The sequence below is a fragment of the Aedes aegypti genome, chromosome 2 (genome assembly GCF_002204515.2).
Source record: "Aedes aegypti strain LVP_AGWG chromosome 2, AaegL5.0 Primary Assembly, whole genome shotgun sequence".
Taxonomy (NCBI): Eukaryota; Metazoa; Arthropoda; class Insecta; order Diptera; family Culicidae; genus Aedes; species Aedes aegypti.
In genome coordinates, this window is record NC_035108.1 from 421,537,489 (window position 1) to 421,559,795 (window position 22,307).

Here is a 22,307-nt window from a genome sequence, read left to right on the forward strand (position 1 = left end):
GATGCCTTGATGTGAGGTGCAAAGCGTTCGTATTGCAATAACAGTTCCACCTTTCATAAGGCAAAATGTGTGAATTTCGATAGTCTAGTTCACAGCGTGTATGGTGATCCTCGGAGACAGTTTCATAAAACGGAAAATTACCTTTCATACGATTTTGCCAAAATCAGTAATTCCTCTTAAATCTGATGCTCACTTCAAAAACATGGCTTCTTACCAGTGGGCTTGACAGAACAGAGAGCGGTATAGGGCAGCGAGAGCCGAAGAAAAGCGAATTCACCGCAGAAAGAAAAGACAACACGAAGAAAGGTAGCTCAAGCGCAACTGGACCGATATACGGAGATTTTATGAAAGGTTAACCCGTATAGGCCTGAGTGAAAGCAAAAATACTAAAACCCTTACCACTTAGCAAATACTTAACAGATTCAAATAATTTTTTGTCAGTAAACTGGATCACATATCTAGTTTCTAGAAGTGGTCGGAGGAACTCGGGAATACTCCGGTAGCCGGAGTTACTGCGGTGGGTCACTGGGTCAAGTCGGGTAGAAAAAGGCGTTTTTTGGGACATGCCAAGTTATCCTAATTTATTTCCGATGGCAATATTTTTAATTTGCATAAATCATTAAGATTTGATATTCAACATTATTAATGAAGAGTGTTGCACCATTTAGAATACTCTGGATGTGGCCACTCGGACTTATTACCCTGAAGAACTGGGATTTGTTAGGTAGAGTAAGGTGGGGCAAAAGTTCGACCTTAATGGTATAATCAAAGTTTCCAGGAAAACAATAGCAGTTAAAACAAAACAAATACTATACAGTGAACCTTCAACATATTGGCTAAAATTTTGCTGAACAAATTTGTGTCAAAAAATTTACCCATTTTAAATTATAACAGTTTCAAAATTGATTGTCTTATTCGAACTATTGCCCCACCGGTGGGGCAAGAGTTCGAATCTAGTGTGGGGCAAAATTTCGCTGGCTAAAACACAAAATATCGATCCTTTTATGACAGGCATACTTTACACCAGCCGTAAACTTAAGTTTGCCGAAAAATACACATTAATATACTCAAAAATAGCAGTTTTTCATGAAACTAAGTGAAAATGTAAAATTTTGGTGACAGTTTTCACACGATCAGACAAATTTAAATAAATTTGAAGATAATATGTGGATTTTAGGCAATATGCAAATTTTTCCGTGATTTTATACATGGGTCGAACTTTTGCCCCGCTGATTCGAACTTTTGCCCCACTATGGGCCAAAAATTGTTTTCAAGCATTTATGTAAAAACTAACCTCAAAGCAACCTTATGATAGGCCTAGAAACGCCCTTACATAAAATATTGAAAATGATTTTATCTTCAATTGGTTCCATGCAACGAAAGTTTGACTAAAAATTACAATATTCACGTCAAAAAACAACAAATAGCCATATCTTTTCCAAATCTCAATCGATTTTTATGATATTTGGAGTAAAAGTCTCTTACTTGAATAGCATTCGAACCACCATGACATTTATAAGATTTGTTTTGAATTGAGCTAGAAATCTTCAAAAGAAACTCTTACCCCACTCGAACTTTTGCCCCACTTTACTCTACTAAACCGTTTCAAATCTCTAAATGTATAGATTGGGCAAAATAGTTCACTACAATGCGTTCCCATAAGTTTGTCACAGATGTTGAGATACAAATTGTGCATTTTATCATAAATTTGAGGCTTCCAGGGCACTCGGAAATGGTCATTTGTAGGATCAATCAAATGCAGTTGAAATAATTATTCAATTTAATCGATTATCAGAAGGTTGAAAGGTTCGTGGAAGACCACGAATACGCTGGATAGGGGCCTTCCATAGCCGAGTCCGCGGCTACAAAGCAAAGCCATTCTGAAGGTGTCTGGGTTCGATTCCCGGTCGTCTCAGGATCTTTTCGTAACGGAAATTTCCTTGACTTCCCTGGGCATAGAGTATAATCGTACCTGCCAACGATATACGAATGCGAAAATGGCAACTTTGGCAAAAAAAGCTCTCAGTTAATAACTGTGGAAGTGCTCATAAGAACATTGAGCTGAGAAGTGAGCTCTGTACCAGTGAGGACGTTAATGCCAAGAACAAAAAGAAGAATACGCAGTGGAAGAGGGCCTGGTTTTCCTCAACGTTCGGGGAAACTGGAGAAGTATCGCCCTAGACCGACAACGATGGAACTCTACAATACCCTGGCAATGGCGTGACGCTATACTGTAGTCATCAAGGTATCAGGGTATCATTTTTAATTTGAATTTCTAGTTACCTTACGCACAACGAAAAAATGTGTCTCTGGTCACCTCATTGGCTGAATGACGTTTGAATAATTTTTAATTTGAAAGTACCTACTATAACATTAAAAATTATTCAAACGTCATTCAGCTTATGGGACGCAATGAAGTGAAATGGAACGTTGTGAAACGGGATGCAGAATCAAAACAAAACCAATTAGCCAATGAGGTGACCAGAAACACATTTTTTCATTTTGGTAACTAGAAATTCAAATTAAAAATGGATCCTGATGGTTTGCAAATAACCGGGAATGCACGGTAAATATTGTTGGTTTTCCTGGATCAATTATTGTACAAATCTTTGGAAGATCCTTTGTAACAACTAGATTAGAGTAATCGTGAAAAAAATTCAAGGGAAAATCGCTAGTAAAATGTATTCAGTTCAACATGTTATATTAAGAACACCTCTCAGAACTTTCCAGGAGTTTTCAAGGTTTTCCTTGTAGCAAAACCTAATGGAATATTTCATTACTTTGGGGTTCTTTGCGCAGAGTTTAACAAGCGAATCAAATTTTGCGGGTTCTCTAACCTGCTGAAATCTGGTAGTATGGATATGACGACCTAAAATAAATCGAATGCTGGAAGATTAACTGCAGCAGAGAAGAATCCTTTAGTCATCGGGTAATAATACGAACTGGATAACCGAAGAAATTTCGGACTCTGTTTTATCTATCAAACCCAAAAAAGTAAATACGTTTGCTTGTTTTATTTCGACTTTTTTACCGAATAATTGACTCTTAAAAAATATTCTTCAAACAATCATTTTGTACGTAGAATATATCATCTCGATTTATGAACTTAGCCATAGAAATGAATTAGTTAGAACGGTACAGGAACTGTGGTCATCAGAGATATTTTACAAATCTCGCATTTAGTATCATACAAGCGTATCTGCAGTGATCAATTTATCTTCGTCAATTTTCTCTTTAGAGTAGTATACGAAATTCACTCGATTTTCGGAACATTTTGTGATGCGTCATGACGAAGAACAAAGAGTACTTTCTAGTAAAACAAAAATTGCTGTCGAGAACAGTGATCTGCCCAAGTAATTAGCAAAAGAGAAAATCGACGAAGAGAAATCGATCATTGCATATACACGCTTATGATACTGTACGCGAGAAATGTAATAATTCGCGAACAATTAAATCCACCCTACGCTGCAGAATCTGACTCTTACATAAGAAATAATAACCATCGCCCAGAGCTTAGCATATTGCACCAGTAAAATACTTAAAACAGTGACCACAAAATGAATTCTATACACCTACACACTTTCGATAGAAACTGTGAGACTTGCAGTGTAATCGTTTGTTCTCAAATAAATAATTGCAAACTCGTTGTATTTCTTAATATGAAGTACATCGTGTTGCCGTTATTTTTTCCATGCTCTACATAATGAAGATGACATGATTTCTTTTATATTGGAAATTACTTTGACTTTTTTGGGTCATTGACAAAGAAAGTTCCCAGTGAATAACAGTAGAAATGCATTCGAAACTTTTAACTAAAAAGCATATACTGTCCCATGAGAGGTGTAATGCAGAAATGAAGATCATCTACAATCAAATTTTATCTAAAATCAACGTTAGCTACTTACCATGAAACTTAATCACTGCCCACTAACCAACAACTGACTGAACTGGTTATTTAGATCGTTATACTCAGCATCGTCTTCTTCTTCCTCGCTGGATTTTGAATCCAGCAAGCAATCGTTCTTTACCATCTGCTTCACCTGTTCCTTTTTCCTTTGAACCGATTCCTTCGGTATCTGTGGCACTTTTTTGACCGTCCTGGTCGTTTTTATGCGCGTTTCGAACTGTGGAACCAGTCGCACCAACCATTCGTACAACATTCGATGAATGGCAAACATCGTTCCCGAGTACCGGAACACGGTTCCCTTGATGTAATCCAGGGGATCCTGCCGGGATTTCAGGCTTTGGTAGAGGTTATGAATGAACAATCCGTTGTAGAATTCGTGCATCCGAGTCGGCTCTAGCGGGTGACCTAACAGACCGTTCAGGGTGAATAAATTCAACACGACGGCTTGCAGCTGCGCGTAGATGTGAGCTGTGGGACGATCCAATTCACCGTGCCTCCGGAGCATGCGATCGTTGATCGAAAAATGTGTCAGCAGAAGGTCGTAGGTTAGTATCGCTTCCGGTTTGGTGATTGCGGTGGTTATTTTTTTAAATGTTGCTTTCGATGGCAATTCTTGACTGGGTGGTTCGGTCTTTTGGAACGCCTTTCGTTGGTTGTCCAGATAGGCTTTTTGGTTCTTTTGAAACACTTTGGCGTCTCGTGACTTATTCGGCAGACGCTTGTCTATCATTTGCAGCTGAATTAGGCAAACGATGAGAGCGTGCACGTGGACGGGTGTCACTGCGGGCTGTTTCGTTGCCCAAAATACTAAACAGAGAAAGTACAATTGCATGTTGGCCGGCAGTTGAGAAACCGCGGTGAAGATTTCCTCACAGTTGGAGAAATCTCGAAACGCCACTTTCAATAGCGCGACATTTTTTCTTTTGTTTGGATTGAAGTTAACCCCCTCTGGCATTTCAACATTTTCAAACTTTAACCAACGAAACTGGGCTACTCTTTCACACCTAGTCAGGTACCGGAAGTTGTTAGCATATTTAGAACTTTTCAGCAAGGAGAAAATGTATCTCAACAAGTCGTAGCACAGTTCATTGCTATCCGGTTCGTTGATGTTTTCCACTTGAGGGTAGTTGATATACAGGCATGAGTGATACAAGTCGACTACGAATCGTGGCGTAAGGGCAGCTTGATAGATTTCTAATAGCCATGGTTCCCAGTTGAATGCATTAGCCTTTGGGGACGTTGTATCGTCTTCCACTTCTTCAGACTCTTCTCCTCCAGAGTTTCCATCATCCGAGTTAGCCTACAACAAAGAGAAGATAGGATCATTCCAGTGCTGGTAGCTAAGAATCGTGGCAAAAATAGTTATTTTAGTAATCAGATTTGAAAAAATAGTGACGTTCGATACTTGAAGAAGTTACTTGAGAATAAATCAGAAATTTATATATCACGAACGACAATTCAGTCATGATTTTGATTTTCTTAACTAAATAACGTTAATTTAGTTATCATAAGGAGTCTAATATGCAACTCGCACAATCAATGTTATCCTCATTTTTAGTTACCTAGTTTTACATTACTATGAATCTTCCCAAAAAAAAAAAACAAATTGAAATTTAAAGCGCAAAACTACACGTATGAAGGCGTTGAGTTGACTTACCTCATTCTCAGTTCTCTCTTCGTCAACCGCCTCATCATCCGACTCTTCCAACTCAACAGTTTCCCCGTCTTCAGCATTCGCCAGATAATCCCGAAGTTTATCCGCACCATCCTCCAATGTTTCAGTGTGATCCTCCTCGAAGCCAAAGAACTCAAATGATTGGCACTCTTCACAATTGTATCCATACATTGCCCCTTCCAATTGCCTTAGCAGTCCATCGCGGTGCTTCTCCTGCACCTGATTCAGAATGGTCATTGTGGCGGACTTCAGCGAGTGGTGTTTCAGCCATTTAAGAATGGCAACTACTCTTCGCTGGTGGACTGCCACTTTTCGACTAATCTTACCTACTTTCATAGAGGCATAGAACTTGGACAGTATTCGACGACTGATATAATCGTTTCCTAGCAGTGCGGCAAATAGGGGAAGCATTTCCGGTTTCAATCTCTCATCCTTACCGATTAGATTCTCTATGGTGTACAGAGAGCAGTCCAGATAACAGTAAGAATCATGGACATTCTCTTCTTCTAGTGGACCGTCTCCTTGCTTCAATAATACGCGCTTTGATCTCTTCTTGCCGCCTTTTTGATTCAACAGCTCAATTTTGAAATTTTCTTCGTTTTCAATCACTTTCCGGTAGATCTTATGATTTAACGTAACGTAAGGTATGTACTTCACATTGTGTATATAAAAATCGCTATCATAGCTTAACACCGGACAATTCAGCTTCCTGGCCAGTATGGCCACCTCATTGTCCGCTTCGAACAGGCACCTCATGAAGGGAACCTTGGCCGCCCGCATGGCATCCACGAACACTTCCCGCACAAGCAGCGGAATAATCAACCGATTCGAACCCGGCCGAACACTCTTCACAAACTGTATCCTCCCCAGCATCCGGCTGCGGACCGTTTTCAGCTTGCACTGTTCATAGCCACCGTCCAGCAAAACCCACGGCTGGACATTACACTTCCTGAGCAGTTCGAAAAATTCCACCACCGCCCGGAAGTAGTGGTCGTAGTTACCCCCAAAAGCACCCATCCGCTCCTCGGAGCGCACAAACAGCTGGAAGCACAGATTATCCCCATCGATAACCAGATCGGTATCGTGCAGTTCGTACGGATCCAGGAAGCGTTCCGCATTCGATGCGATGTACGTCGTCAAACCGCGAACGCCCATTGCAGCTGGAAGTGGATAGTGATACAGAACCTCTCGATTTATTAATATACCACAATCTTACCATATTATTTCACGTTTATATGGCCAAAATTTTAAAATTCCGATGAACGATGGTGCACGTTTTGCAAAAATTTCAAACAGCTTTGGCATCTTAGCCTGTCTGAACGACAAATACAAAGAAAAAAAAACAGCTTTGGCAGCAATCATCGAGATGTTTTGGTTTTCTGCTCGCACATCGCGATAGCATTGGGCGACGATGAAAACGATGCTAGCAAATTTCGAGCAGTTTTTATATAACTTTTTGAATCTCGCTTCAATTGGGTTGTTTAGTGATGAAAAATTCACAGCTTTTTTTAGATTTATCGAAAGAGCATATCTTTCTAAGTGTAACGCGATTTTAATGCGTTTTAATATCTTAATTTTGATACAGTAAATGATCAAAACAGATTTCAATCCATCGACTCAATGACATTTCAATTTACATAATGACAGTTCGTCCCGAAGTAAAATTTGTCGAGGGGTGATTCAAACGCGATTTCCATTCTAAATTCATACGTGTTTTTAACATAGTTCCAGGGTACGGAAAATTATGAAACTTTGGATTCTGGCTCAGTTTTTAAAGTAGAATTAGAATATGTATAAAACAGGATACCCCTAAACAAGCCAATTGGGTTGTTAGTGATGAAAAATTCACAGTTTCTTGTAGCTTGTTCGAAAGAGCACATTTTTCTTAGTGTGACATGATTTTATTGCGCTTTAATATCTTAATTTTGATAAAGTAAATGATTAAAAACGATTTTATTCCGTCGACTCAATGACATTTCAATTAACATATACTGCTTCGCGACTAAAAATGGATGAACCAACGTGCGAAGTTCGTTTTTTGACCAACTTCGCCGCGTCGCGAGTCACTTCGCTATAGTGCGCATCTATGCCCGTCATCGTGTGCATTATGCGCACTATTGATAATCGAGTTGCGACGCGGCGAAGTTGGTCAAAAATTAAACTTCGCACGTTGGTTAACCCATTTTCTAACGCGAAGCAGTATATAATGACAGCTCCCGAAGTAAAATTTGGCGAGGGGTGATTCAAACGCGGTTTCCATATTAAATTCAAACGGGTTTTAAAAATAGTTTCAGGGCACTATACCATCGCACTTTCCACGTAGCTCTTACGTGAATCATAGGTAGCCCAGATGAACGCATGAACTTTTGAACTTCGTCCATTCCACCGGCGCTACATGTAAGGGCCCATGGGGCTCTGCACAAAAATCTTCCTCTCTCTTTTACTCTTCCATAAATTTTGTAAACAACAAGGCCAGTAAAAGTCAAAACCCCTTGCAAAATCAAAACAATGCAGAGCCCCATTCACATATTTCATAACGCTGAAGGGGGTGGGTGGGTGTCTTCAACATGTTACAGGTCATACAAAATTCGGAAAATATTCTTACAAAATGCGTTATAAGAGGGTGGGTGGGTGTTGAAAATGGCCATTTTTGGCGTTATGAAATTTTTGAATAAACCCTAACTGCTACGTGGATTTTCCGGTAGCCTTTACGAAGCGTTTCAATAGGATCTAGATGGCTTTTGCATTAACTTTAACTGTAATAAAGACCAACCTTATTTCTAATAGGCTTTGGAAGAAAACTGATTTCCAATTGGAAAATATAAACAAACTTAAAAGATTGTGATATTTTTATTGTCAATCTGAACATTTTGAATCCTATTTCCCAATTTTTGTGAGTTTGACCTGTCTTGTTGTAGCCTTCACGTGCTATAATTGATAGAGGTTATGAATCAGGAATAAAATATGAAGTAATGCAGGGATTCTTCGGTATTCAAAGCATATTTACCTTGAAATCAATCTTGCACAGGGTTTAAACACAAACAAACAGACGTCACACTCTCATTGCTGTCCATCGAACAACTTTTTATCGATCGATTCGAATATCTGGTAGGTGCTCAATCGACCACCCGCAGCGCTCGCGTCGTTTTTGTTCGTGTCTGACGTTTACACACTACCACCACCTATTGGTCCATCGGCCTACTACAGTTTTTTTTTAGCATTGGGCGTACATTTTTTTCGCGACTATGATTTTTATCGCGATTTGTTCTAAGTATTACGTCTGTTTCTCTGTGGTTTAAAGTTCAGTAGCTTTTGAAGTTCTTCAAAAATCAAGCGGGCGCCATCTTAGGATTTGAGCTCAACACCGAATGTACGTACAATATGCAGATGTCAAAATGAACTAAGGCACCTACGTGAATTTCACGTAAGTGCGATAGGTATTGACAATTCGAGTGACAATTAAAAGTTCGGCAGTCAAAACTTCGGCGAAGTTCGGCGTCGGCATTCTAATTTAGTGCTTCGCCGACGAATACCTTTGTCGGCGTAGCACTTCGGTAGAATGCCGACGCCGAACATCGGCGAACTTTTGTTGGTGATATTTCATTTCTTTTATGAACTTCGGTCTAAAGTTAATCTGAATGCACAATAACCTCAGTAACAATCACCGAGTCACTGTTTGGTGGTTATCAATGGTTTAGTGCTCTTTATCTTAGTCAGGTGAAGTGGAGGTAAAATGAATTTGGAATAATCTGTGATTTTTCACGTAGCAATGACGTTTGGATTATTTTGAGTGTGGATATGAGCCTTTGCATGCTATAAAACGTTTGACTTTTACTGTGCGCACTGTTTTCAAGTTGCCCGTGAGAGAGAGCGAGAAAGCACCAACACACGGCGCACAGTAAAAGTCAAAAGAACAAAAGAATTTATGGCACGTACAGAGGCTCATTCGCTGTTCGGGTAGAACTGCTCGATTTTTGAATTAACACAAGATCCTTTGTTTTCGATACGGCCCTGGTAACGTTTTGTCATCGCGCATCGCATCGTATCTGTCATCATTAGTAGCCTTGAAAATCCCGGTTGGATCGCGTTGTTTACAACAGGATATCTCCGAACGAAGAGTTCTTTTTCCCGATTTTTGTAGTTTCTTGTGCATTATTCCGTCGGTAATTCGTGTCGAAAGCCATGTCCGGTCAATACCCAAGCGGCTACCAGAGTCCCAGTGGACATCGCGGGAACTTCAACAGTCCGATGATGCAGCAGCAGCTCAATCAGATGGGTGTCCCCAACCAAATGGGAATGATGGGTTCGTAGTTAATGTTTATTTCTATTAGATTTGCCCCTCGGAACAGGCAGGAATCAGGAACCTGTATCGCGTCTCCAGTTGAAAGCCGGAATCATCGACACGCGAAAACCGATTTTTCTCTAAATATATGCGTTGAACCCAACGTCGGGCATAGTGCGCTGGATAGCGGACGTGGTGTGCACCTTGCCCTACGTAGCTCTGACGCATGGTCTTGGAGAAAATCCGTTTTTCGCGTGTCGAAAATTCCGGTTTTCAACTGTGAGAATAATATCTTTCTGTGGTTCCTCGAACCCAGACTCCTTCAGCATTGCTTTGCTTCGTAGCCGCGGACTCTGACCACTCGACTAAGGAAGGCCCCGAGGGATGCTTCTAGGAATTTCTTGAAATTGCTCTAGGAGATCCTTGAGCACTCCAACGCTTCTACCTTCTGTAATTTCCACAAGGGCCACTGAAAATGTTCCCAGAAGAGACTATGCCAGGGTTTCGTCCAGATATATTTTACTTATATTCGACTAATTTCCCCAGTACTATAGGAGATGTTCCAACGAATTTCACAGGGATTCTTCCAAAAAAATCCATAAAGAGTCAATCCAGAGTTTAATAAAAAGAAACGTTAGTTTTTTATATTTTTATTTGTTCTAAACATTTCTCCAGGGATTATTCTGGGCAATACTCTTAATACTTAATACTTCAACCTGGAATTCCTAATGAAAAAAAATCCATCAGTTCATCCAAGGATTACATTCCTGATTACTCTCAAGTAAAATCGTAATCTCCGTGATGAGCCAGACATTTCTCAAAGAATTTCTGGAGTGGTTCCTGAAGGAATCCTAGGAAGAATCCTCGGAGTTATTCCTAGAGAAATTCCTGGTTGGAATCCTGAACGACAATTTTGTAGAAAATCCTAGAAAATCACTAGACAAAAAACTGGTTGGATTCTGGATGATGTTCCAAACGGGAGTCCCGGTGGAAGTATTTAGAAAACGATGGTAGAATTCTTGTATAAATTCCTGAAGGACTCAAAACTCTCTAGAAAAAGTTCTAAAAAAAACTTTGGGAAAATCCTAATGACCAGCAATTTTAAGGACTGTTCATTTTATACAGTGGACACCTTGTACATGCTTTATTTTTTTTTTTAATTTATCATTGATTTGAAAAAACGATTGATAAAATTTTACACGAATGAGAAACAACGTTTAGAACGCCGATATTATTTTTTTAAGGTTTGTTCTTCAAAAGCATCTTAACTAAGAAATCTCAAAAAAAAAAAAAAAAAAATTTGGAGTAACAATTTTCCAAATATAATAGAAACAATTTCCGCTAATATTTTTCAAATTTAAACGGCACTGAAATGAACAGAATTTTTAGCTTTAGAGTACGTCGTGACGAAAGTATTAATATAGTCTATATATTAAAAATAGCTTACGCCTTCACATAGTTGCTCAAATAATAATAAAGTTAATCAAATAATAATAAAATTAATCATCCTTACCTCGACCAGTTTTGGAAACGAGATGTAACAAGTTCACAATGCTCCTTCGAGGATTTCTGAGTCTCCGGGTAATGTAAAACTTTAAAATCCAATTCTATAAAAGAATTTTATACTGACATTTGTCGTAAAGACTCCTCCGTAAACCACTCCAAACATTTCTCAAGTAGTTTGTCCTGGATTCCTGGAAGTATAAATAGAGTTCCACTAATGATAAATTAAGTTTCTCCACAGATTCCTTAGAATATTTCCTTTTTAATTCCTTCAGGAATTACACTCGGAATACCCCTTGGAATTGTTTCAGGAATACTGCCAACGTTTTTTTTTTTCAATATTCTAAATTTATTTTAAAATTATTTGAGGATTTCTTATTTTTTTTTTTCTAATGTTGTTTCTTGGGATATCGTCAAAATATTTAAACAGAACACAATGCTACACAAAAAAAATCGGGAACTCTGCCACACATGTTCCAAATTCTATGAAGGATTGTTTCACCGAGAAGGAAATTTTTAGAGATTCTTAAGGGATTTCTTTGAGATTTTTTTCAGGGATATCCCCGTGAATAACTGTTAAATGTCTTTATATATTGTGTTGTTTTAGTGTTCTTGGTAATATTCACAGATACATTTTAATTAAAACACGAAGGAATCATTAGATGAATACCTGATAAAATCTTTGAACTATTTTGTAATACATCTATGGAAGAATTCTAGTTTCTATATTTAGCTTAGCTCATTCAGAAAAAAATTGCAGGAGAAATTGCTAGGATAATACATCAATACTACTCAAAACAAATTACTGGAAAAATCCTCGGAGTATTATTTTTTTTTTGAATCTCTGCCTAAGACAATGCTTGGAGATGTTCTCATTCTGATTTGGTGATTCTGTATTGATTCCAGAAGGGAAAAGGATGTTCTGGAAGAATTACCAAACCAGTTCTTGGAGGAGTTCTGAGGTTTCTCTAAACTATTTTTTTTATTAGACGCAGGTTGCATTTCATCGAGAGTTTCAGAGTGCGACTTTATGGAGCAATTGAAGACAAAGCATTGAAAGAGTTATAAGTATTCATTTCTTAAACATATCTATTATATTAATCTAATAAGGTATCTGTACAAGAATTTCAAGAATAGGGTTCTTGAATGATTTAAAAAATAGAACTCTTGTAGCGTAATTATAGATATGATTTCCGACCAAGGTCGAGAGGGATACATGAAATGACATCTTATACTTATACTTGGAGAACTTCATATAAACTTCCCAGTATGTTCTTTGCAAGAATTACTGAAATAAATATTTTTATCTTGCTAGCCGTACACTTAGTAGTGTCCAAAGCACTAAACTAGACTTTAGATAGGAAAGAGAACGTAATCCTTCTGAAGCAGTTCATCGGACTTAGACGGAAGATATGACTTCCAAGAAGACACTGGCGATTTATCTCAGAAAGTTACGGTAGAAGGTTACTCTTCAACATGATAAACGTTCGGTAGCATGCTCTAGAGCAGCGTGCTGTTTTTGCCTTTTTGTGAGGGAGCGAAAACACTGAGCACAGAGGCAAAGAAAAATGAGCTAGGAAGATGCAACACAAAACACAATGGAAGAAAATTCCATCAAAAAAGAGTGCCATCAAAACTCCGCGAGACCTGTTTTGCTCGAACGGGTCACTCGAGAGTTCTTCTAAAGCTCGAGCGAGGGATAGTATATGCAGAAGCAAGAGAGAAAGAATAACAAAAAAATCCTCGCAATTCGATGCACTCTCACTCGAATTGTTTGAGGATTTCTGTTGTGAATTTTGAACTCAATTTTTACCCAGAAAAACCTAAAAATCGGCTTCTTTTTGTACGGCAGAGGAGTTTCTGTCAATCCTGCTCGCAGCTCCCCGATTTCTAGAATAAATTATAGGAATGATCATTGAAGCAATTCATTGAAGAACTTAATATATTGTATATTGTGGAAAATAAAGAATTGTGGAAAATAAAGAAATATTTTAGAAATTGTTCCTTTTGAATAAGCGGAGTTATCGGTTTCTTTAAAGAATTTTGAAAGAATTCCTGGATGAATTCATTTCAAGAAAACTTATCAGATACTTAGCAAATACCTTTGGAGTTTCATAAGAGATTTTTGGCCGATTCCTCGCAGGATGTTTTGCAGATTGTTGATAAAACCTTCGAATGATTTCTGGTAAGACATTTGGTGGCAGAAGTCTGATTACGAAACTAGAGTTGTTATGTCTATTACGGCTTAAACCAGCCGACAGTGTTTTGAAAAAAAAAACCTGAAGTTCGTAGACACAAATTGAGATGTAAAATTGTGAAAAAATAATGGAATCGTTGTGGTGTGTTTCGATCCCACGATTCCCAATACGCTACACTGGGCGCGTTAACCAACTACGTATGGTGGAAAACAAGGCAACAGTGCAACGCTAAAAAAAATCTCTCGCTGGTGTTCGTAGGCTCGCTTAGGAGAGTCGAATTGGGCATCTAAGAGAGCCGAAGGAGATGTAGAGTTGTGAAGGAGAATGTGTGGTCGTACTTAGAGTCGTGGGATCGAAGCCCACCAGAACGATTCTATTTTTTTTTTCACAATTCTACATCTCAATTTGTCCAAATTAATTTTTGTATCCACGAACTTCAGTTTTTTTCTTCAGAAAGCTGACTTTTAGTTGAATTCCAAGATTTATTCATAAAGTTTATCATGACGCAATTTTACACAAGCATAAATACTGAAGAACATCTTTTAAAAATTCAAACAAAATGTTCACCTGTGTAGCAAACCGGTTTATTTTAAATTTCTCCGTGGACAATGGTGAGGAAGTAACGGTCCTCTGCTTACGCCCATGGAAGTTCCTCTAAACATATCTCAATACAATTCTGGTGAAATTCCCTCAGGAATCAATCTCCTGGCTCCTGTTAAGTTTCTTTTATCTATCTCTTCTTGGTCCCTGTTTAGTATCTTGTTTTTAGGCAAGAGGTCTCTTGAAGTTCCTATTGTGTCACTACTAGCACTGTGCTTTCTAACGAAACATCTTCAATTTCAATTGCAGGTTTCAACCAGGGCAATGTAATGCAGAACCAACAGCAAATGCAATCCGGTGGGGTACAAAGTGGTCCGGATATTGGAATGGGTCAGAACATCCAGCAGCAGCAACAACCGAACCCCAGCCAAGGAACTGGCCAAGGCCAGCAGCAACAACCAGGCCAAGGTCAGGCTCAAGGACAGCAACAGCAAAATCCTCAGCAATCGCCTCAGCTAGGGATGGCAGCTGGTGGACAGGCAGTTAGTAGTGCTGCACAATCCGCTACTGGAACCGTTGGAGGAGCTCCGCCAGGACAGCCGAATGCTGGACCTGTAGCTAGCACACAGGCCGCATCCAATGTCCAACAAAAGGAATTCAATCTTTTGACGCTTTGCCGAATCGGCCAGGAAACGGTGCAAGACATCGTGAGTCGGTTTCAAGAAGTTTTTGGATTGCTCCGTGGAATACAGCCCCCCAATGGAACGAATGCGGGACTCTCGTCGAGCAACGACAAGAAGGCCAAAGTTCAGGAACAGTTCCGCACCATTCGGTTGCTGTTCAAGCGGCTGCGACTGCTGTACGACAAGTGCAACGACAATTGCCAGCAGGGCATGGAATATACCCACGTGGAAAGCCTGATACCACTTAAAGGGGAACCGGAACGGGCGGAACCGATCCACACGGAGGAGTACAAGAAGGCACTGCAGGAAAATCGCGAGCTTATTGAGATTGTGATGCTGAAGAATAAGCAACTGCGGGAAATCATCGACAAGATCAGGCTGACGATTTGGGAGATCAACACGATGCTTAGCATGAGAAGGTGCTGAGTGTAGAACTGGTGCACAGACAGGTAGGTGGATGCTATTTTTAATGTAATGGAAAAGTCTCTTAAATTATCAGCCGTAATATAAAGTCTTGAAAGTATGTACGACGAATTGATTCGAAAGAACTACCCTGAAGTGCGATTAGGCTTATCATTGATTAAAACTGGAGTTTAACTTAAGACTGAATTGCAAAAAGCTGGAAGTTTTTAAAGCTGAAAACACTTCCATAAGATTTTCTAACAAGAATTTCACTAGGAATTCTACAGGATATTTCTTCCTACAATGTCTCTACAAGCTACTCCAGAAATTCTTTCTAAAATTGTTTCTAGAAACACAGTTAATTTCTCCTGAGATTGTTCAGCGATTTATTGACACCCGGAATTATTGTGGATATGATTTGAGGATTCTCCAGGAATCACTTTATGCGTTTTGACCATAATTCGTCAAGAACACGTCCAAGTTTAGACAGGAAATCCCCTAGAAATAATCTTTAAAAAATGCATAATTGTAATGTAATTTTTTTTCAAAAATTATCATTTTTTTGTTGATTTCAATAAGTAATATGATCGATTCAATTAATGACATGGGTTTCCCATAGTAGTTGCCATTCAAATATTCGAAGGACTTGTGGAGTCTCAACTTGAATCTAAATGAGATTACTTTTTTTGAGGTCAAACAGAATCTGATTTACGATCGATTTTTAGAACCACCTGAATAATTACATATAACGGGTATTCTTCCTTTTCTACTTCCCAAACCAATCATTTATAACAATTGCTTCGTATATTTTCCGATTTGGTTTCCAATTGCACCTTATTCTTTATTGTTTGTTTCACCTTACTTCGAATAAATAGTTAAACTTCCATTCGCTTGTTTTCCATTGCAGCATAAATAGTTCGATATCACATCCTAAACACCACTATTATTTACAGAAGTACTCCAATCCTTAGGTTGCCAGTGCCGACTATTTTGCCATAGGTACCTCGAAATTAAAAAAAAAAAAGAATAGAAAACCTCATTCACCCACTTCACATTCGCATTACACTCTCTCTCAATCCATTCATTCAGGTTAAAACAGTATTGCGTTTCATTTTTATTGAACCCACACTTCCACCAGTGTTTCAATCCAGCGAAACGTCCGCCAAATCGGCCGAAATCTTGTCCTTCACTCGTGGCCCGTTACCGCTGGGGTTTTTCCGCCTTCGCAGATTTTTCCTTGGTTCAGGACCACTTTCGAGGGGTTTCTTCGTTCCGCCAGCAGTCGCCACGGGCATCGGCTTGAAGGGTACATCGGCCAAGGGTTTTCTGGCATCGACTTCGTTGGCCTCGCTATCCGCCGTTTCGGCTGGCATCGGTTTGAATGGGTTAACTTCCGCTCGTAGCGTTTCCAGTTGCTTTAACCTGGCGTCCAACTCCGCTGCCGGAATTGTTCCGATGGCTTCCTCCTTGTTGGGTCGGTTCATACCGTACAACTGCTGCAGTTGGTTGTAGGCCGATTCGGATATCGTGGGCGAAAGCGGCATACTATTAGTGGATGCGGCCCCCACGGCATCGCGGTGTTTGTCCTTGTTGAACTGTTGCTTCTTCCGGGTTTCCTTGGACCATACTTCCAGCCATGATTTTCCGGCTGGGTTGGAGCTCAATGGGAATTGCTTTTTCTGAAAGTGGAATAAACATGGAGTGCCATTCTTTGAGTTTTATTGGAGGTATACTACCCTAATATACTGCTGGTATTCATCCGAATCTACGTCACGTTTATTGCTCGTGGATGCTGAACCTGAGAAATAATTGACAATTAGTTATCGTAATTTGATAATAATTCCTTCTGGCGTTTCGTCCCCACTGGGACAGAGCCTGCTTCTCAGCTTAGTGTTCCTATGAGCACTTCCACAGTTATTAACTGAGAGCTTACTATGCCAATGACCATTTTTGCATGCGTATATCGTGTGGCAGGTACGAAGATACTCTATGCCCTGGGAAGTCGAGAAAATTTCCAACCCGAAAAGATCCTCGACCGGTGGGATTCGAACCCACGACCCTCTGCTTTGCTTTGCTGAATAGCTGCGCGTTTACCGCTACGGCTATCTGGGCCCCTTTGATAATAATATTAATTTTTATTTAAAAATTTGATCCCGCCTAAAACTAGTTTCAGGGCATAAATAATGTTGAAAATTTGTTTTTTTTTTCTAGTTCAATTTAAAACATAGATTCAGAATATAAGATGATATATTGATCTGAATATTACTCTGAGGAAAATGACTAGTAGATTCACTGAGTAGAAATGAGTGGCGACAATCTTAGTTTAATGTGGTTTTTACATTGCCATAATAAGGAATACCTATTCTGTAACAGTGGTATAAACAATCTAATTCCAGCTTCATTTTCGCGAAATTTACAAGTAGGAAGTAGGCGTTGTGAAGCATTGCATTTGCCACCGAAAAGTGAATCTTGTAGGAGACTGTAATAGAAGCCTAAAGCGATTTAACTATTAAATATTCGCTATAATAATGACTATGAAAAATAAAACGCTGAGATCGATCATTGCTAATTTCGAGAAATTGTAGAACAGACAAGAAAGTGACTCATTTCTTTAAGGACATATGAATGTAATGACCTGTAAATACTTTCAACTACAAGAATAACGAGATGGACTTTTTGGATAAATTTGGACAGATGAAAGAATATGGCTTTTTATGTCACTGTGTTATACTAAGCACGAAATAGAAGATATATTAGTCAAAAAATCTGCCGGAATTGTTACCTATATCTTTTGAATGGTCCTGAATTTAAACAGAATGTTTTCAACAAATTTAGCCTAGCAATTGCATCGTAATTTCATCCTATAATATTGTCAAAATATCCGAAGAATGGTTCAATAAAACTAAGAATAACTTTTCGGAACTTTTTGTATCATGATAAATAAAAAAATGCTATTTTGTTTTTATTACTATACATTTCTCTATACTTCTTCACTATTCTTTTCAATTATTAGGATGAAAATATACCAGAATTTTTACTAAGAACTCACAGAATGATTTTTATTCAAACATTTTTTTTTAATGTTGATAATTCTTGGGAACAAATTATTATTTAGCAGTTTTCCTACTATTTCACAATTTGAAAAATATTGAATTTATCGTGCTTTATATGAGAAATTGAAATTTTTTTTGTCATGGCTTTTTTATATTTTGAATACAAAATACTAGAAAAACTGAGACTGGATTTCTATAATTGAATTTCTGGTGGTAAACAAAACTTTTTAATGCAATTTTTAACGAGGTGCTTGAAAAAAAAATTCTCGAGCAGTGTTCCACCATTTGAGAACATTGTTCGTGAAAAAATTGTAACCGCAAAAAAAATTGTCACCGCAAGTCCGAGCAACGGACGCTTATTTCGGTAGGTGATTGCATCATAGAGTCCATGCGATCCCCTAGGCATCTTGGGGTAATGATCGATGGCAAGGGCTTGTAAAAGGGCATCTACGGCTATATCGGCGCTTTCGAGGATGATGTCTAACAACTCTGCTGTAATTGCCAGCAAACGCAAGCTACTGGCAAGCGTGGCGCTATCCATACTAAGGTATGGAGGACCAATCTGGTCAAAAGCGCTTAGAACGAGCACAAACCTAAAGCGGTTGGAAAGCACGTACAGAATAATGTGCTTAACAGTAGCAAAAGGCGAGTTGGCTGCAGAGGATTAGCCCTGCCGAGGCTGGTCCCTTGTAACATTGTTTAAGTCGGCTAGGAGAAGCAGTTTGCCTGCTTCTTCTGCTACACGTGTTGTGCTATATGCACAGTCCCCTTCTCGAAGAAATACCGTAAGGTGGTTCCGGGGAGATAAGGGTCTGAGGCCAAGGGTAATGTCGATGCACTGTTCACCACTTGAGCAATTCTAAAAGAATTGCTCAAGCACAGTGCATAGGCGGGTTTTAGCGGGTCGTCGTTGGTGCGCCATCCCCGCATTACTTGAGTTACCTTCTCAGGGGATCTGTTTGCAGATTTCCCCCTTGTAAAAATCAAAAAAAGGTGCACATAAATACCAATACACATAAAAAAGGTGATATTCTGTAGTTGAACGAATATAAAAAAAATATAAAATATTAAACATACAATAACTTCGTTCGACCATTTTAAAGCTAATAAGTAAGTCTTCGGGCTGTTTAGCTGAATACCTATAATTAAATGAAAACCGAAACTATTTAATTCCACTAAAGTTTGCATCCTTTGATAGAGTGTAAGGCCGTCTTCAGTGTCGTGTACAAGACAAGTCAAGTCTAGTACACGGCCATGAAGACGGCCTTACGGTTGAGATCGAAATACGCGAGTCTGCCAAAGGATACACACTCTAGTGCACTTAAGTGGTATAGTACTAATCAGTTTTCATTAACTTATTGTAATGCTGTTGATAGTATTCATTTGCCCACTCCCAATACCTTACCTATTGGTCTAGTTCTTTGCTGTGGACCGATTTCGAATTGCACCTGGAAGTCGGCATGCTCACCCAGTCGGAAGCCAAAACCAAGCCGAGAGTCCGTTCCTGGAAGCGAAAGAAAAATCAAAAACAAAACATCAGAAACTAATGATTACTAGCAACTCTAATGCAAGGAGTTAAAATAATACGAAAAAAAAACAAAAATATAGACTAACACACAGATTGTAAGCCTAATAAGAACCGGTGGCAATGCGCGCGTGTCTGCCGAATGAAGCTCCTCCTCTATAAACGGAAACTCATAGCTCCCATCCGTTCGTGCCGCGCCATTCATCGCAAAACTGGGCAATTAGGTGGCCCATTTTTATATGAGAAAAATCGATCTGTAAAAAAACATTAAGGTACACCCCCCAATCTCTTAATTTGGACCCCAGAAGCTACTGTGAAAATTGTTTCCATACAAACTTCAAGCTCGCTTAGTTGACGGATTTCTGCTCAAATTTTCAGAGTCGCTTCTGGGAGTCCAATTTAACAAATTTGGGAGGTGTAACTCAAGATTTTTGTATATTGCTCATTATGGGCCACCCTAGCGGGCTGGGCGTTCGAGAGCGTGCGCTGGTGCTCCACTCCGATGGGGGTCACTTTCGATTTCTTTGGACGATCACGACGATGAAGGCCTCCGTTTTGTCTACCTACATACCTGCTTGCGATATTTGTCGTCCGTTCGATATTATAGCAGCGGCCATTCAACGGTGACCGGTTTAAGGCAAACCAAAACGGGAGAAGGAGGAGGAAGCGATCGATGAGATAATTGATGGCTCTGGTTACAACAGCACGGAAAGATGTAGCCTGCAATCTCGGTGTGACATCATAGCGTTTTGCGAAGTATGCAAGTAAGCTGTGGGTTGTCCCGATTAGCGACAGGTAAAGAGGAAGACATTAGAGTAGTCAAAGCGGAAATTGTATGCTGTTTTATTAACGATGCATCCAGGTGGAAAAATTTGAATTTATATCACTTGATGTCGACTAATCATACGTATCAATTTGATAAGATGCATCTTATAACCATGGTTGATTTACTGTTTTCTGCTTTGTGTTCAATGATTACTTTCTCAGTGTAATGAAAGTTTTCTTTGAAAAGGTAATCATTTAAGCAATCCCACATCAAAATGGCCTGCATTCTCCTCTGAAGTGTACAACTTTTAGCAGTGAGTAACTAAAAACATTTTCTGTAAGGGGCTGTCCATTAAATACCTAAGACAATTTTTGGGTATTTTCAACCCCCCTCCCCCCATGATACGATTTGTTTATAACAATTAAATTGCAATGGCGCGTAAGAAATCTCAGACTTCCCTCCCCTCCTAACCCCTTACGTATTCAATGGACGGCCCCTAAGTAACAAATGCTTCCAAATCTGTAGATTATATATATATATATATATATATATATATATGCCACTTTGTATACCATTTAAAAAACATTAGTCTAAGTCCATGCTAATTTGGATAAAAAAAAACATATATTGGAGTGAATTAGTACGTCGGCGTACATAGTGAAAGCTCTAGCAGCAAAATGGACTGATTAATATTTTTTGTAAATAATTTTGGCGCCGATAGTGTAACTTGTGGCACCAAAATAGACTGATTTATGATTTTTGTAAACCATTTTGGCGTCAATATTGTGAATTCTGGCACCAAAATGGACTAATTTATGATTTTTGTAAATTATTTTGGCGCCAATACTGTAACTTCTGTGCAGTGAAGTGATCAAAACTGAGTTAAAACGATGTTTTGATTTGGAGTGGGTGGGAGGAGTGGGGGTGGTTACACTTGCAATTTCAACACTACTTTGGCGTATATAGTGAAAGCTCTGGCACCAAAATGGACTGATTTATATTTTTTGTAAATTATCGTGGCGCCAACATTCATTATTATAACAAATAATAACGTTGCTGGGTGCGTACAGATGCAGGTCAATTTGAGGATAGAAGAGAAATGTTTCTTGCTTTATAGAAGCCGAGTTTTCCTCTACATTTTTTCAAGAAAACACTAAGGGTTTTGGCATGAGAAAGGATTGTTTAAGGAATTTGTTTATACCAATGTGCAAGGGTACAAAATAACTCAGATGTCATTGAGTTCATATTTGTCACGCAATTTGAAATTGATTCTCTCGCTGACTGCCACTTTGCACGTCAACTTGTGCCAAATTGCAAGGGGTACATTGCGTTGCCGCACCGTCGTCGTACCATTGATCTCGTTTGATCGGTGCTGATGGACCAATTGAATTGAACGTAAACATTTGCAAGTTTTTTTTTTTCTCGTTTTCAACTCACTCTCAACCTCAACTCCATTTGGGACCGAAATCGCTTGCGCATTCAGCTTCCATCCAATCAGTCAAGTTTGTCTCCATGTGAGAAGCAAAAACTATAATTGAATAAATCTGCTAGAGGAGATATGACCTTTCTCATAATTGGGTGAGGCTCTACACGTTGTACTTCGGTATAATGTTTTTGTAATGGGTGCCCTTCCATTTCTGAATAACTCAACTTAAGTTAATGAAATTACATTTGCGAAACCTGATATATATGATAATTATTATTAGACACATATATTTAGATAGCATGACTCGAAGATCTAAGTCACTATGTCGAAATTGTATTTCCAAGTAC

The 22,307-nt window shown here is 39.0% G+C and overlaps 3 protein-coding genes across 3 annotated transcripts in view; 1 reads left to right on the plus strand and 2 right to left on the minus strand.

The window, feature by feature from the left end:
• Positions 1 to 3,706: 3,706 nt before the first annotated feature.
• On the minus strand, positions 3,707 to 6,913 carry LOC5568936 (protein asteroid). Its single transcript, XM_021847486.1, has 3 exons — positions 6,799 to 6,913; positions 5,565 to 6,742; positions 3,707 to 5,207 (listed from the first exon to the last, which is right to left on the minus strand). The coding sequence occupies exons 2-3, from the start codon at positions 6,735 to 6,737 to the stop codon at positions 3,918 to 3,920; spliced, it is 2,463 nt and encodes an 820-aa protein (XP_021703178.1). The 5' UTR covers positions 6,738 to 6,742; positions 6,799 to 6,913; the 3' UTR covers positions 3,707 to 3,917.
• A 2,708-nt stretch (positions 6,914 to 9,621) lies between these two features.
• On the plus strand, positions 9,622 to 15,299 carry LOC5568934 (mediator of RNA polymerase II transcription subunit 30). Its single transcript, XM_001658206.2, has 2 exons — positions 9,622 to 9,885; positions 14,415 to 15,299. The coding sequence occupies exons 1-2, from the start codon at positions 9,765 to 9,767 to the stop codon at positions 15,212 to 15,214; spliced, it is 921 nt and encodes a 306-aa protein (XP_001658256.1). The 5' UTR covers positions 9,622 to 9,764; the 3' UTR covers positions 15,215 to 15,299.
• A 676-nt stretch (positions 15,300 to 15,975) lies between these two features.
• The window catches only part of LOC5568933, a 38,135-nt gene continuing 31,803 nt past the window's right edge, over positions 15,976 to 22,307 (minus strand). Inside the window, exons 3-5 of the mRNA XM_001658205.2 lie at positions 19,649 to 19,747; positions 16,927 to 16,988; positions 15,976 to 16,869 (exon numbers count right to left, since the gene is read on the minus strand). Coding sequence (XP_001658255.2) covers positions 16,333 to 16,869; positions 16,927 to 16,988; positions 19,649 to 19,747 — 698 coding nt within the window. The 3' untranslated portion in view covers positions 15,976 to 16,332. The remainder of the gene's footprint in view (positions 16,870 to 16,926; positions 16,989 to 19,648; positions 19,748 to 22,307) is intronic.

Bases quoted from the DNA above. Each gene is read 5' to 3' on its own strand.
- LOC5568936 (XM_021847486.1), bottom strand. From the start codon at position 6,737: ATGGGCGTTCGCGGTTTGACGACGTACATCGCATCGAATGCGGAACGC. The intron at 5,208-5,564 runs GTAAGTCAACTC...TCTTTGTTGTAG, and splicing joins AAGAGAGAACTGAGAATGAG to GCTAACTCGGATGATGGAAA.
- LOC5568934 (XM_001658206.2), top strand. From the start codon at position 9,765: ATGTCCGGTCAATACCCAAGCGGCTACCAGAGTCCCAGTGGACATCGC. The intron at 9,886-14,414 runs GTTCGTAGTTAA...TTTCAATTGCAG, and splicing joins CAACCAAATGGGAATGATGG to GTTTCAACCAGGGCAATGTA.